Source organism: Pseudophryne corroboree, chromosome 3 (genome assembly GCF_028390025.1).
Source record: "Pseudophryne corroboree isolate aPseCor3 chromosome 3, aPseCor3.hap2, whole genome shotgun sequence".
Lineage (NCBI taxonomy): Eukaryota > Metazoa > Chordata > Amphibia > Anura > Myobatrachidae > Pseudophryne > Pseudophryne corroboree.
Genome location: NC_086446.1, coordinates 680,376,131 through 680,392,589, shown reverse-complemented (window position 1 = coordinate 680,392,589; position 16,459 = coordinate 680,376,131). Strand labels below are relative to the sequence as shown.

The 16,459-nt window shown below is 47.7% G+C and overlaps 1 protein-coding gene across 2 annotated transcripts in view; it reads left to right on the top strand.

Annotated features, from left to right (window-relative positions):
- ARL3 (ADP ribosylation factor like GTPase 3) overlaps window positions 1-16,459 on the top strand; it is a 141,920-nt gene that overhangs the window by 17,839 nt on the left and 107,622 nt on the right. For both annotated transcript variants that reach the window (XM_063961935.1, XM_063961936.1), the window contains exon 3: window positions 5,937-6,053. In XM_063961935.1, the coding sequence (XP_063818005.1) occupies window positions 5,937-6,053 (117 nt within the window). The remainder of the gene's footprint in view (window positions 1-5,936; window positions 6,054-16,459) is intronic.

Sequence of the window (16,459 nt, the reverse complement as noted above, 5' to 3'; positions counted from 1 at the left end):
GTGCGCCATTGCTCTCAGCACACTTCACACTCCGGTCACTGAGGGTGCAGGGCGCTGGGGGGGAGCGCCCTGAGACGCAATAAAAACAGAAATACCTTAGGATGGCAAAAGAAATACATCACATATAGCTCCTGGGCTATATGGATGTATTTAACCCCTGCCAGTTTTCCAGAAAAAAGCGGGAGATAGGCTCCGCCCCTTCACGACGGCCTTATCTCCTCAGCACACAAGCGCCATTTTCCCTCACAGTTCCGCTGGAAGGACGGCTCCCTGACTCTCCCCTGCAGTCCCTACAGAATCGGGGTAAAAACGAGAGAGGGGGGGCACTATTGGCAGCTAAATTATAAACAGCAGCTATAAAAGGGAGTAACACTTATATAAGGTTATCCCTATTGATATATATATATATATATATAGCGCTCTGGTGTGTGCTGGCAAACTCTCCCTCTGTCTCCCCAAAGGGCTAGTGGGGTCCTGTCCTCTATCGGAGCATTCCCTGTGTGTGTGCTGGGTGTCGGTACGATTGTGTCGACATGTATGAGGAGGAAAATGATGTGGAAGCAGAGCAATTGCCTGTATTAGTGATGTCACCCCCTAGGGAGTCGACACCTGACTGGATGGTTGTATTTAAAGAACTACGTGACAATGTCAGCACTTTGCAAAAAACTGTTGACGACTTGAGACAGCCGACAAATCAATTAGTGCCTGTCCAGGCGTCTCTGACACCGTCAGGGGCGATAAAACGCCCGTTACCTCAGTGGGTCGACACAGACCCAGACACGGATACTGAGTCCAGTGTTGACGGTGAGGAGACAAACGTAATGTCCAGTAGGGCCACACGTTACATGATCACGGCAATGAAGGAGGCATTGAACATTTCTGACACTACAAGTACCACAAAGAAGGGTATTATGTGGGGAGTGAAAAAACTACCAGTAGCTTTTCCTGAGTCAGATGAATTAAATGAGGTGTGTGATAAAGCGTGGGTTTCCCCCGATTAAAAAGGTGCTAATTTCTAATAAATTATTGGCACTATACCCTTTCCCGCCAGAGGTTAGGGCGCGTTGGGAAACACCCCCTAGAGTAGATAAAGCGCTCACACGTTTATCTAAACAAGTAGCGTTACCGTCTCCTGATACGGCCGCCCTCAAAGAACCAGCGGATAGAAGGCTGGAAAATATCCTGAAGGGTATATACACACATACTGGTGTTATACTGCGACCAGCAATCGCATCAGCCTGGATGTGCAGTGCTGGAGTTGCGTGGTCGGATTCCCTGACTGAAAATATTGATACCCTGGATAGGGACAGTATATTACTAACTATAGAGCATTTGAAGGATGCATTACTATATATGCGTGATGCACAGAGGGATATTTGCACCCTGGCATCAAGAGTGAGTGCTATGTCCATTTCTGCCAGAAGAGCGTTATGGACGCGACAGTGGTCAGGGGATGCGGATTCCAAACGACATATGGAAGTATTGCCGTTTAAAGGGGAGGAGTTATTTGGGGCCGGTCTATCGGACCTGGTGGCCACGGCAACGGCCGGAAAGTCCACCTTTTTACCCCAGGTCACCTCTCAGCAGAAAAAGACACCGTCTTTTCAAACTCAGTCCTTTCGTCCCCATAAGTACAGGCGGGCAAAAGGCCACTCTTTTCTGCCCCGGGGCAGAGGAAGAGGAAAAAGACTGCACCAGGCAGCCTCTTCACAGGAGCAGAAGCCCTCCTCTGCTTCTGCCAAGTCTTCAGCATGACGCTGGGGCTTTACAAGCGGACTCGGACACGGCGGGGGCCCGTCTCAAAAATTTCAACGCGCAGTGGGCTCACTCGCAAGTGGACCCCTGGATTCTGCAGGTAGTTTCACAGGGGTACAAACTGGAATTCGAGACGTCTCCCCCTCGCCGGTTCCTGAAGTCTGCTCTACCAAAGTCTCCCTCCGACAGGGAGGCAGTTTTGGAAGCCATTCACAAGCTGTATTCCCAGCAGGTGATAATCAAGGTACCTCTCCTACAACAGGGAAAGGGGTATTATTCCACGCTGTTTGTGGTACCGAAGCCGGACGGCTCGGTGAGACCAATTTTAAATCTAAAATCCTTGAACACTTACATAAAGAGGTTCAAATTCAAGATGGAGTCACTCAGAGCAGTGATAGCAAACCTGGAAGAAGGGGACTATATGGTGTCTCTGGACATCAAAGATACTTATCTCCACGTCCCAATCTACCCTTCTCACCAAGGGTACCTCAGGTTTGTAGTACAAAACTGTCATTATCAGTTTCAGACGCTGCCGTTCGGATTGTCCACGGCACCTCGGGTCTTTACCAAGGTAATGGCCGAAATGATGATTCTTCTTCGAAGAAAAGGCGTTTTAATTATCCCTTACTTGGACGATCTCCTGATAAGGGCAAGGTCCAGGGAACAGTTAGAAGTCGGAGTAGCACTATCTCAGTTAGTGTTACGTCAGCTTTGGTGGATTCTAAATATTCCAAAATCGCAGCTGATTCCAACGACACGTCTCCTGTTCCTAGGAATGATTCTGGACACAGTCCAGAAAAAGGTGTTTCTCCCAGAGGAGAAGGCCAGGGAGTTATCCGAGCTAGTCAGGAATCTCCTAAAACCAGGACAGGTGTCAGTGCATCAGTGCACGAGGGTCCTGGGAAAAATGGTGGCTTCTTACGAAGCGATTCCATTCGGAAGATTCCATGCAAGACAAGGGTGTCTCTTCTGTGGTGGCTGCAGAGTGCTCATCTACTAGAGGGCCGCAGATTCGGCATTCAGGATTGGATCCTGGTGACCACAGATGCCAGCCTGAGAGGCTGGGGAGCAGTCACACAGGGACAAAATTTCCAGGGCTTGTGGTCAAGCATGGAAACATCTCTTCATATAAACATTCTGGAACTAAGGGCCATTTACAATGCCCTAACTCAAGCAAAACCCCTGCTTCAGGGTCAGGCGGTATTGATCCAATCGGACAACATCACGTCAGTCGCCCACGTAGACAGACAGGGCGGCACGAGAAGCAGGAGGGCGATGGCAGAAGCTGCAAGGATTCTTCGATGGGAGGAGAATCATGTGATAGCACTGTCAGCAGTGTTCATTCCGGGAGTGGACAACTGGGAAGCGGACTTCCTCAGCAGACACGACCTTCACCCGGGGGAGTGGGGACTTCATCCAGAAGTCTTCCAAGAGATGGTAAACCGTTGGGAAAAACCAAAGGTGGACATGATGGCGTCCCGTCTCAACAAAAAACTAGACAGATATTGCGCCAGGTCAAGGGACCCTCAGGCAATAGCGGTGGACGCTCTGGTAACACCATGGGTGTACCAGTCAGTGTATGTGTTCCCTCCTCTGCCTCTCATACCAAAAGTACTGAGAATCATAAAAAGGAGAGGAGTAAGAACTATACTCGTGGTTCCGGATTGGCCAAGAAGGACTTGGTACCCGGAACTTCAAGAGATGCTCACGGAGGACCCGTGGCCTCTACCTCTAAGAAAGGACCTGCTCCAGCAGGGACCTTGTCTGTTCCAAGACTTACCGCGGCTGCGTTTGACGGCATGGCGGTTGAATGCCGGATCCTGAAGGAAAAAGGCATTCCAGAAGAAGTCATCCCTACCCTGATAAAGGCCAGGAAGGATGTAACCGCGAAACATTATCACCGCATTTGGCGAAAATATGTTGCGTGGTGTGAGGCCAAAGAGGCCCCTACAGAGGAATTTCAACTGGGTCGCTTCCTACATTTCCTGCAAACAGGACGGTCTATGGGCCTAAAATTAGGGTCCATTAAGGTTCAAATTTCGTCCCTGTCGATTTTCTTCCAAAAAGAACTGGCTTCTGTGCCTGAAGTCCAGACGTTTGTCAAAGGGGTACTGCATATACAGCCTCCTTTTGTGCCCCCGGTGGCACCTTGGGATCTCAATGTGGTTTTGGGGTTCCTAAAATCACATTGGTTTGAACCACTCACCACTGTGGAATTAAAATATCTCACATGGAAGGTGGTAATGCTGTTAGCCCTGGCTTCAGCCAGGCGTGTCTCAGAATTGGCGGCTTTATCTTATAAAAGCCCTTACCTGATTTTTCACACGGATAGGGCAGAATTGAGGACTCGTCCTCAATTTCTCCCAAAGGTGGTTTCAGCGTTTCACGTGAACCAGCCTATTGTGGTACCTGCGGCTACTCGGGACTTGGAGGACTCCAAGTTACTGGACGTAGTCAGGGCCCTGAAAATATATATTTCCAGGACGGCTGGAGTCAGGAAATCTGACTCGCTGTTTATGCTGTATGCACCCAACAAGCTGGGTGCTCCTGCTTCTAAGCAGACGATTGCTCGTTGGATTTGTAGTACAATTCAGCTTGCACATTCTGTGGCAGGCCTGCCACAGCCAAAATCTGTAAAAGCCCATTCCACAAGGAAGGTGGGCTCATCTTGGGCGGCTGCCCGAGGGGTCTCGGCTTTACAACTTTGCCGAGCAGCTACTTGGTCAGGGGCAAACACGTTTGCTAAATTCTACAAATTTGATACCCTGGCTGAGGAGGACCTGGAGTTCTCTCATTCGGTGCTGCAGAGTCATCCGCACTCTCCCGCCCGTTTGGGAGCTTTGGTATAATCCCCATGGTCCTTACGGAGTCCCAGCATCCACTTAGGACGTTAGAGAAAATAAGAATTTACTTACCGATAATTCTATTTCTCATAGTCCGTAGTGGATGCTGGGCGCCCATCCCAAGTGCGGATTGTCTGCAATACTTGTATATAGTTATTGTTACAAAATTCGGGTTATTATTGTTGTGAGCCGTCTGTTCAGAGGCTCCTTCGTTTTTCATACTGTTAACTGGGTTCAGATCACAGGTTGTACGGTGTGATTGGTGTGGTTGGTATGAGTCTTACCCGGGATTCAATATCCTTCCTTATTATGTACGCTCGTCCGGGCACAGTATCCTAACTGAGGCTTGGAGGAGGGTCATAGGGGGAGGAGCCAGTGCACACCAGCTAGTTCAAGCTTTTACTTTTGTGCCCAGTCTCCTGCGGAGCCGCTATTCCCCATGGTCCTTACGGAGTCCCAGCATCCACTACGGACTATGAGAAATAGAATTATCGGTAAGTAAATTCTTATTTTTTACGCATCATCCCATCGCTGACCGGCGATGCTTGTTGTTGTCCGATGCGCGTGCATATGCATGCGCAGTTAGGACCTGATTGCCCGCTGTGTGAAAACGCACAGCTGCGATCAAATCTGAATGACCCCCTAAATCTGTTAGTTGCACCTTCATAATAGGCACAGGTTTTCAGCTTGCACCCCATTACCCATCCAGGCTATCCGTTTCTGTGTTGTATAATGTTATACGTTTACTGTATTGTACTAGTATACCCTGTACAGACTTGTTGATTGCCCTCTGTACGGCGCTGTGGACCACATGTGGCACCGTATAAATAGAGAAATAAGGGAAAACTCTCAATTTCACCACTCCCTCTTCATTTACAAACTAATTTCTGTCAATACCCCCTACCCATCCTTACTAGTCACCCTCTCACTCCTGCATTCAGGATCTCCATAATGCTTTACTTATGCTCTCTCTTCCTGTCAGTAACTACAAAAACATCCACATCTTTAACCCAGCCCACAAGTCTCATCTCTTCTTAAAAGAATATCCGGCCTCCACCTTCTCAGTCACTAGTCCGCTCCATTGACCATCCATCCACCATTACACCTCTTCTTTTCTAGTACTATCCCTGCCACCAGCGCGTGTGTCCCCTCTCCCTCCCTCCCTCCCTCTCTCTCTCTCTCTCTCTCTCTCTCTCTCTCTCTCTCTCTCTCTCTCTCTCTCTCTCTCTCTCTCTCTCTCTCTCTCTCTCTCTCTCGTAAAAAGGTTTCATATAGAAATTAGAATAAAGACTTCTCTGAATATTAATCAGTTTTCTTATTCATTGCATTGTTTTTCAGGGATTTAATATAAAGAGCGTCCAATCTCAGGGATTTAAACTCAATGTATGGGATATAGGTGGACAAAGGAAAATCAGGCCGTACTGGAGGAACTATTTTGAGAATACAGATGTACTGGTAAGTATTCTGGCTTAGTAGTAGGATATATGTGCATTTGAGTCTAGCTTGGTAAAGTGAGATAAAAAGTTATGGGTGCCTGAAATTCCTGCTCTTGTCTCTGAGCTTGTTGCCCTTCTATGTATTGAACATAAGTAAGACAAAACGGCTTCTTACAGATGAGTCCTAATACATCTTTAGGTGCACAAAATAGCCCATCTTGGTGCTCCTTTATCTCAAAATTCTAACTCACACCGCTAAAATAACAAGAAGCTACATTGCTAGCAGTCACTGACCACTGGGGCTTGCGGTACTTGTACATCTGTGTGCGACTAAGGCGTCTATTCAATTACTGTCCGATTTCCCTACTTGTCGGAAAAACTGCAGTTTCCTACTTTTTTAGGTCAAATCTGGATTCGACCTATTCAAGTCAAGTGCCATTTTTCATACCTGTCGGAAAACAGGTGGATTAGCCGTGGATCCACCTATTTTGTCGGATTTGCAGGCATTTTTGAGGGTTTTTGGCCCGTTTTCGACAATGCCGATTCGAGTTTAACAAAAGTTGAATCGGCATTGTCGAAAACGGGCTAAAACTGACAAAAACGCCCGCAAATTGAATAGTGCAGTGTCGGATCCTCTCCGACGGAGAGGATCCGACACCAGTTGAATACACCCCTAAGTCATTAATCCGTGTAAAAAAGGTTTTGATATGAGCGGCCGCTGCTATTCCTCCACCACGTCCTGTTGAATCTGTGACTTTGTACATAGGTTGTACTAATTCCTTTGCAACAAAAGTTGCAGCCTAGCGTCTTTGATACACTTGGAGTGGCTTTGTATGTGGCTATGATGGTGTATTATTTAGGGAAAACAGTATGCTGCACTACGCATGTGAAGTGTCTCTGTTACACCAAGCGTCTAAGTCCGTATATGGTGTAAACAAGCTTGGTATATAAAGACCCATCTGTGTCTCCTCATTTTACATAAACTGTCAAGGCTGTAAAAACCAGCATAACATGGACAGTTGAATTGGGGTTGGTCTTCCCTATTCTGGTATACCATCTTTATTTCTGCAGCGGGGTACCAGTATTCCACAGGGAATAACATCGGGGTGTAGAGTAGGATCTTGATCCGAGGTACCAACAGGCTAAAAGCTTTGACTGTTCCCAAGATGCATAGTGCCGCCTCCTCTATAACCCCGCCTCCATGCACAGGAGCTCAGTTTGTAAGTTGGTACCTGCAAGCAGGTCACTAACAGGGAGGGCTGCTCCAGCAGCCCTGAAAAGAGCTTTTACATTGAAAAATAGAAGACTTCAAGGGCTGCAGCATAGGTATTGAATACTAGATGTCACTCTGACATCTCATGCTGCAGCTCCATCATCTCCCCCAGCGGCGCTGTATACTCCTGCGCCCTGGTTGCCGGGTACTTACAGCGGAGGGCTCCGGTCCCCATCAGGGCACACACACTCACCGCTGCTCTCCAGGATCGCGTGGCAGCACCAAGGGAGGAGGTAAGATTTCAGGCAGGACCTGCTGAAATAGCGATCCGGCGCAGTCTTTAGGAGACAGACCGCGCGCGCTGGCATGGACATTGTGGCCGTACAGGGACCCCACTAGACCACCAGGGCAAGGGCACAGGTCGGATTTTACTAAAAATCAGTTTTAACAAGGCCCGCAGTACCCGTGGTGAAGTCCAGCAAGGGGATAAGGCTTTGACCTGTAGCCCCTCCCCCAGCCCCAGGCGCCATTTACTGCAAATGTTCCCACCCTGGAGCTGCTTCTCTCTGCCTCCATCACTCCCTGTCAGCGTTTGGGCGCCATTTCTCTAACGTCCTAGTGGATGCTGGGGACTCCGTAAGGACCATGGGGAATAGACGGGCTCCGCAGGAGACATGGGCACTTTAAGAAAGAATTTAGATTCTGGTGTGCTCTGGCTCCTCCTTCTATGTCCCTCCTCCAGACCTCAGTTTGAATCTGTGCCCGGACGAGCTGGGTGCTGTTCAGTGAGCTCTCCTGAGCTTGCTGTAAGAAAGTATTTTGTTAGGTTTTTTATTTTCAGGGAGCTCTGCTGGCAACAGACTCCCTGCATCGTGGGACTGAGGGGAGAGAAGCAGCCCTACTCTCTGAAGCTAGGTCCTGCTTCTTAGGCTACTGGACACCATTAGCTCCAGAGGGATCGTACACAGGATCTCACCCTCGTCGTCCGATCCCAGAGCCGCGCCGCCGTCCCCCTCGCAGAGCCGGAAGACAGAAGCCGGGTGACTATGAGAAGCAAGAAGACTTCGAAATCGGCTGCAGAAGACTCCGTTCTTCACATGAGGTAACGCACAGCACTGCAGCTGTGCGCCATTGCTCCAAACACACCTCACATACTCCGGTCACTGTAAGGGTGCAGGGCGCAGGGGGGAGGGGGCGCCCTGGGCAGCATATGGACCTCTTTTGGCAAAAGTACACATATATACAGTTGGGCACTGTATATATGTATGAGCCCCCGCCAAGAAAATGTATATTTAAGCGGGACAGAAGCCCGCCGTCGAGGGGGCGGGGCTTCTTCCTCAGCACTCACCAGCGCCATGTTTTTTCTCCACAGCACCGCTGAGAGGAAGCTCCCCAGCCTCTCCCCTGCAGATACACGGTAGAAGAGGGTAAAAAGAGAGGGGGGGCACATAATTAGGCGCACAAATCAATATAAACAGCAGCTACTGGGTTAACATTAAGTTACTGTGTTATTCCTGGGTTAATAGCGCTGGGGTGTGTGCTGGCATACTCTCTCTCTCTGTGTCTCCAAAGGGCCTTGTGGGGGAATTGTCTTCAGATGAGCATTCCCTGAGTGTGTGGTGTGTCGGTACGTGTGTGTCGACATGTCTGAGGTAAAAGGCTCCCCTAAGGAGGAGATGGAGCAAATGTGTGTGTGTGAGGGGTGTCTCCGTCGACAACGCCGACACCTGTTTGGATATGTGTAATTAAGTGCTAAGGTGAAATTATTGCACAAAAGATTAGAGAACAGACAGGGAATCTACCCATGTCTGTCCCTATGTCGCAGAGACCTTCAGAGTCTCTCAATGCTCACTATCCAAAATAATAGACACTGACACGGAGTCTGACTCCAGTGTCGACTACGATAATGCAAAGTTACAGCCAAAATGGCAGGAAAGTATTCAATATATGATTATTGTAATAAAAGATGATTTGCATATCACTGATGACTCATCTGTCCCTGACACAAGGGTACACATGTTTAAGGGGAAGAAAGCTGAGGTAAATTTCCCTCCTCTCATGATGAAAAAGAGCGGGAATCTCCAGACAAGAGACTGCAGTTTCCCACAAAGATTTCTCAGGGAGTATCCTTTCCCTACTAGGGCCAGGATACGATGGGAATCTTCCCCTAGGGTGTCACGTTTGCCCAAAAGGTAGCCCTGACTTAACAGCTATCCTCAGGGATCCTGCAGATAGCGTGCACATTCTGGTACACTACTCAGACCGGCAATTGTGTCGGCATGGGTTTATAGCGCTGTAGCAGCGTGGACAGGTACCTTATCAGCAGAGATTGAGACCCTGGTATGTGTGTGTGTGTGTGTGTGTGTGTGTGTATATATATCTATATATATATATATATATATATATATATAGATATAGATATATAGATATATATATATATATATATATATATATATATATATATTTCTCTATCGTCCTAAGTGGATGCTGGGGTTCCTGAAAGGACCATGGGGAATAGCGGCTCCGCAGGAGACAGGGCACAAAAAAGTAAAGCTTTTACCAGATCAGGTGGTGTGCACTGGCTCCTCCCCCCATGACCCTCCTCCAGACTCCAGTTAGATTTTGTGCCCGAACGAGAAGGGTGCAATCTAGGTGGCTCTCCTAAAGAGCTGCTTAGAGAAAGTTTAGCTTAGGTTTTTTACTTTACAGTGAGTCCTGCTGGCAACAGGATCACTGCAACGAGGGACTTAGGGGAGAAGTAGTGAACTCACCTGCGTGCAGAGTGGATTTGCTGCTTGGCTACTGGACACTAGCTCCAGAGGGACGATCACAGGTACAGCCTGGATGGTCACCGGAGCCGCGCCGCCGGCCCCCTTGCAGACGCTGAAGAGAGAAGAGGTCCAAAATCGGCGGCTGAAGACTCCTGAGTCTTCATAAAGGTAGCGCACAGCACTGCAGCTGTGCGCCATTTTCCTCTCAGCACACTTCACACAACAGTCACTGAGGGTGCAGAGCGCTGGGGGGGGCGCTCTGAGAGGCAAATAAAAACCTTATTAGAGGCAAAAAATACCTCACATATAGCCCACAGAGGCTATATGGAGATATTTAACCCCTGCCTAACTTCAAAAATAGCGGGAGACGAGCCCGCCGAAAAAGGGGCGGGGCCTATCTCCTCAGCACACAGCGCCATTTTCTCTCACAGAAAAGCTGGAGAGAAGGCTCCCAGGCTCTCCCCTGCACTGCACTACAGAAACAGGGTTAAAACAGAGAGGGGGGGCACTGATTTTGGCGATATTGTATATATATAAAAGATGCTATAAGGGAGAAACACTTATATAAGGTTGTCCCTATATAATTATAGCGTTTTTGGTGTGTGCTGGCAGACTCTCCCTCTGTCTCCCCAAAGGGCTAGTGGGTCCTGTCCTCTGTCAGAGCATTCCCGGTGTGTGTGCTGTGTGTCGGTACGTGTGTGTCGACATGTATGAGGACGATGTTGGTGAGGAGGCGGAGAAATTGCCTGTAATGGTGATGTCACTCTCTAGGGAGTCGACACCGGAATGGATGGCTTATTTAGAGAATTACGTGAGAATGTCAACACGCTGCAAGGTCGGTTGACGACATGAGACGGCCGACAATCTATTAGGACCGGTCCAGGCGTCTCAGAAACACCGTCAGGGGTTTTAAAAACGCCCATTTACCTCAGTCGGTCGACACAGACACAGACACGGACACTGAATACAGTGTCGACGGTGAATAAACAAACGTATTTCTCATTAGGGCCACATGTTAAGGGCAATGAAGGAGGTGTTACGTGTTTCTGATACTACAAGTACCACAAGAAAGGGTATTATGTGGGAGTGAAAAAACTACCTGTAGTTTTTCCTGAATCAGATAAAATAAAATGAAGTGTGTGATGATGCGTAGGGTTACCCCGATAGCAAATATTGGCGTTATACCCTTTCCCGCCAGAAATTAGGGTACGTTGGGAAACACCCCTTAGGGTGATAAGGCGCTCACACGCTTATCAAGTGGCGTTACCGTCTCCAGATACGGCCGCCCTCAAGGAGCCAGCTGATAGGAAGCTGGAAAAATATCCTAAAAAGTATATACACACATACGGTGGTTATACTGCGACCAGCGATCGCCATCAGCCTGGAGATGCAGTGCTGGGTTGGCTTGGTCGGATTCCCTGACTGAAAATATTTTATTCATGTAGAGCATTTAATAGGATGCATTCTATATATATGTATGTGAGATGCACAGAGGGATATTTGCTCTCTGGCATCAAGATAAGTGCGTTGTCCATATCTCCCAGAAGATGTCAGGGACACGACAGTGGTCAGGTGATACAGATCCCATACGGCAGATGGAAGTATTGCTGTATAAAGGGAAGGAGTTATTTGGGGGTCGGTCCATCGGACCTGGGGACCACAGCAACAGCTGGGAAATCCAACCTTTTTTACCCCAAGTTACATCTCAGCTAAAAAAGACACCGTCTTTTCAGCCTCAATCTTTCCTTTCCCATGAGGGCATGCAGGCAAAAGGCCAGTCATATCTGCCCAGACATAGAGGTAAGGGAAGTAGACTGCAGCAGGCAGCCCTTTCCCAGGAAAAGAAGCCCTCCACCGCGTCTGCCAAGTCCTCAGCATGACGCTGGGGCCGTGCAAGCGGACTCAAGGTGGGGGGGTAGTCTCAAGAGTCTCAGGGCGCAGTGGGATCACTCGCAAGTTGACCCCTAGATCGTACGAGTATTATCCCAGGGGTAAAGATTGGAGAGTCGAGACATCTTCTCCTCGCAGGTTCCTGAAGTCTGCTTTACCAACGGCTCCCTCCGACAGGGAGGCAGCATTGGAAACAATTCACAAGCTGTATATCCAGCAGGTGATAATCAAAGTACCCCTCCTACGACAAGGAAAAGGGTATTATTTTTCCACACTATATTGTGGTACTGAAGCCAGACGGCTTGGTGACACATAGTCTAAATCTAAAATGTTTTGAACACTTACATAAAAGGTTCAAATCGAGATAAAGTCACTCAGAGCAGTGATAGCGAACCGGAAAAAAGGGGACTATATGGTGTCCCTGGACATCAAGGATTACCTCCATGTCCAAATTTTGTCCTTCTCATCAAGGGTACCTCTGGTTCGTGGTACAGAACTGTCAATATCAGTTTCAGACGATGCCGTTTGAATTATCCACGGCACCCCGGGCCTTTTTACCAAGGTAATGGCCGAAAAGATGTTTCTTCAAAGAAAAAAGGCATCTAAATTATCCCTTACTTGCACGACCTAAAAAGGGCAAGTTCCAGAGAACAGTTGGAGGTCGGAAGAGCACTATCTAAAGTAGTTCTTCGACGGCACGACTGGATTCTAAATATTCCAAGAATCGCAGCTGTTTTCCGACGATACGTCTGCTGTTCCTAGGGATGATTCTGGACACGGTTCAGAAAAAGGTTTTTCTTCCCGAGGAAAAAGCCAAGGAGTTATCCGACCTGTCAGGAACCTCCTAAAACCAGGAAAGGTGTCTGTACATCAATGCACAAGAGTCCTGGGAAAAATGGTGGCTTTTTACGAAGCAATTCCATTCGGCAGATTCCATGCAAGAATTTTCCAAAGGGATCTGTTGGACAAATGGTCAGGGTCGCATCCTCAGATGCACCTGCGAATAACCCTGTCGCCAAGGACAAGGGTATATCTTCTGTGGTGGTTGCAAAAGGCTCATCTATTGGAGGGCCGCAGATTCGGCATACAGGATTTGATCCTGGTGACCACGGACGCCAGCCTGAGAGGTTGGGGAGCAGTCACACAAGGAAGAAACTTCCAGGGGGTATGGACGAACCTGGAAAAGTCTCTTCACATAAACATTCTGGTACTAAGAGCAATCTAAAATGCTCTAAGCCAGGCGGAACCACTCCTGCAAGGAAAACCGGTGTTGATTCAGTCGGACAACATCACGGCGGTCGCCCATGTAAACAGACAGGGCGGCACAAGAAGCAGGAGTGCAATGGCAGAAGCTGCCAAGATTCTTCGCTGGGCGGAGAATCACGTAATAGCACTGTCAGCAGTGTTCTTCCCGGGCGTGGACAACTGGGAAGCAGACTTCCTCAGCAGACACGATATTCACCCGGGAGAGGGGGGTCTTCATCCAGAAGTCTTCCACATGCTAATAAACTGTTGGGAAAGACCAATGGTAGACATGATGGCGTCTCGCCTCAACAAGAAACTGGACAAGTATTGCGCCAGGTCAAGAGATCCACAGGCAATAGCTGTGGACGCACTGGTAACACCTTGGGTGTACAAATCAGTATATGTGTTTCCTCCTCTGCCTCTCATACCAAAGGTATTGAAGATTATACGGTGAGGAGGAGTAAGAACAATACTAGTGGCTCCGGATTGGCCAAGAAGGACTTGGTACCCGGAACTTCAAGAGTTGGTCACGGACGACCCGTGCCCTCTACTTCTGAGAAGGGACCTGCTACAACAGGGTCCCTGTCTCTTTCAAGACTTACCGAGGCTGCGTTTGACGGCATGGCGGTTGAACGCCAGATCCTAAAAGGGAAAGGCATTCCAGAAGAAGTCATTCCTACCTTGATTAAGGCAAGGAAGGAAGTCACCGCGAAACATTATCACCGCATTTGGCGAAAATATGTCGCGTGGTGCGAGGATCGGAGTGTTCCGACGGAGGAATTTCAACTGGGTCGTTTCCTACATTTCCTACAATCAGGATTGTCTATGGGTCTCAAATTGAGATCTATTAAGGTTCAAATTTCGGCCCTGTCAATATTCTTCCAAAAAGAATTGGCCTCAGTTCCTGAGGTACAGACTTTTGTTAAAGGAGTACTGCATATACAGCCTCCTGTGGTGCCTCCGGTGGCACCGTGGGATCTAAATGTAGTTTTAGATTTCCTCAAATCCCATTGGTTTGAACCATTGAAAAAGGTGGATTTTAAATATCTCACATGGAAAGTGACTATGTTACTGGCCCTGGCTTCTGCCAGGAGAGTATCTGAATTGGCGGCTTTATCTTATAAAAGCCCTTATCTAATCTTCCATTCGGATAGGGCAGAACTGAGGACTCGTCCGCATTTTCTCCCTAAGGTGGTATCAGCGTTTCACCTGAAGCAACCTATTGTGGTGCCTGCGGCCACTGGCGACTTGGAGGACTCCAAGTTGTTGGACGTTGTCAGAGCCTTAAAAATATACATTTCAAGGACGGCTGAAGTCAGAAAATCTGACTCGCTGTTGATACTATATGCACCCAACAAGTTGGGTGCCCCTGCTTCTAAGCAGACGATTGCTCGTTGGATTTGTAACACAATTCAACTTGCTCATTCTGTGGCAGGCCTGCCACAGCCTAAATCTGTTAAGGCCCATTCCACAAGGAAGGTGGGCTCATCTTGGGCGGCTGCCCGAGGGGTCTCGGCATTACAATTCTGCCGAGCAGCTACGTGGTCGGGGGAAAACACGTTTGTAAAATTCTACAAATTTGATACCCTGGCAAAAGAGGACTTGGAATTCTCTCATTCGGTGCTGCAGAGTCATCCGCACTCTCCCGCCCGTTTGGGAGCTTTGGTATAATCCCCATGGTCCTTTCAGGAACCCCAGCATCCACTTAGGACGATAGAGAAAATAAGAATTTACTTACCGATAATTCTATTTCTCGGAGTCCGTAGTGGATGCTGGGCGCCCATCCCAAGTGCGGATTATCTGCAATACTGTACATAGTTATTGTTAACAAATTCGGGTTATATTGTTAAGGAGCCATCTTTAAGAGGCTCTTTCTGTTATCATACTGTTAACTGGGTTTAGATCACAAGTTGTACGGTGTGATTGGTGTGGCTGGTATGAGTCTTACCCGGGATTCAAATTGCCTCCCTTATTGTGTACGCTCGTCCGGGCACAGTACCTAACTGGAGTCTGGAGGAGGGTCATGGGGGGAGGAGCCAGTGCACACCACCTGATCTGGTAAAAGCTTTACTTTTTTGTGCCCTGTCTCCTGCGGAGCCGCTATTCCCCATGGTCCTTTCAGGAACCCCAGCATCCACTACGGACTCCGAGAAATAGAATTATCGGTAAGTAAATTCTTATTATATATATATATATAGATATAGATATAGATATAGATATATATATATATATATATATAGATATATATATATATAGATATATATATATATTAAAGATGCTGTCTTAAGATATACAGGTTGAGTATCCCTTATCCAAAATGCTTGGGACCAGAGGTATTTTGGATATCGGATTTTTCCGTATTTTGGAATAATTGCATACCATAATGAGATATCATGGTGATGGGACCTAAGTCTAAGCACAGAATGCATTTATGTTACATATACACCTTATACACACAGCCTGAAGGTAATTTTAGCCAATATTTTTTATAACTTTGTGCATTAAACAAAGTGTGTCTACAGTCACACAATTAATTTATGTTTCATATACACCATATACACACAGCCTGAAGGTCATTTAATACAATATGTTTAATAACTTTGTGTATTAAACAAAGTTTGTGTACATTGAACCATCAAAAAACAAAGGTTTCACTATCACACTCTCACTCAAAAAAGTCAGTATTTCGGAATATTCCATATTTCGGAATATTTGGATATGGGATACTCAAACTATATATATATATATATAAAACATGCCCAAAGAGACATTAGTCTACTGGGTTCTAGAGTCAACGCTATGTCGATTTCTGCTTGACTTATCCTGTAGAATATGCAATGGACAGGTGATGCCGACTTAAGAGGCATATGGAAGGCTGAGGATTGTGTGGAGAAGGGATCTCGGACCTGGTCTCCACAGCTATAGCTGGTAATTCTGATCGTTTGTCTTATATTCCTGCACAGCCTAGGAAAGCACGACATTATCAAATGCAGCCTTTCGATCACAAAGAAACAAGAAAGTCTGAGGTGCGTCCTTTCTTGCCAGAGGCAGGGGCAGAGGACACAGCTAGTTCCCAGGAACAGAAGTCCTCCCTGGCCTCTACAAAATCCACCGCATGTCGCTGGGGCTCCACAGGCGGAGCTAGGCCCGGTGGGGGCACGTCTTCGTAATTTCAGCCACAAGTGGGTTCACTCCCTGTTGGATCCCTAGGCAATTGATATTGTGTCTCAGGGATACAAGCTGGACTTTGAGGAGATGCCCCCTCACCGACAGCCCTGCCGGCTTTCCCCCACGAGAGGGAAATAG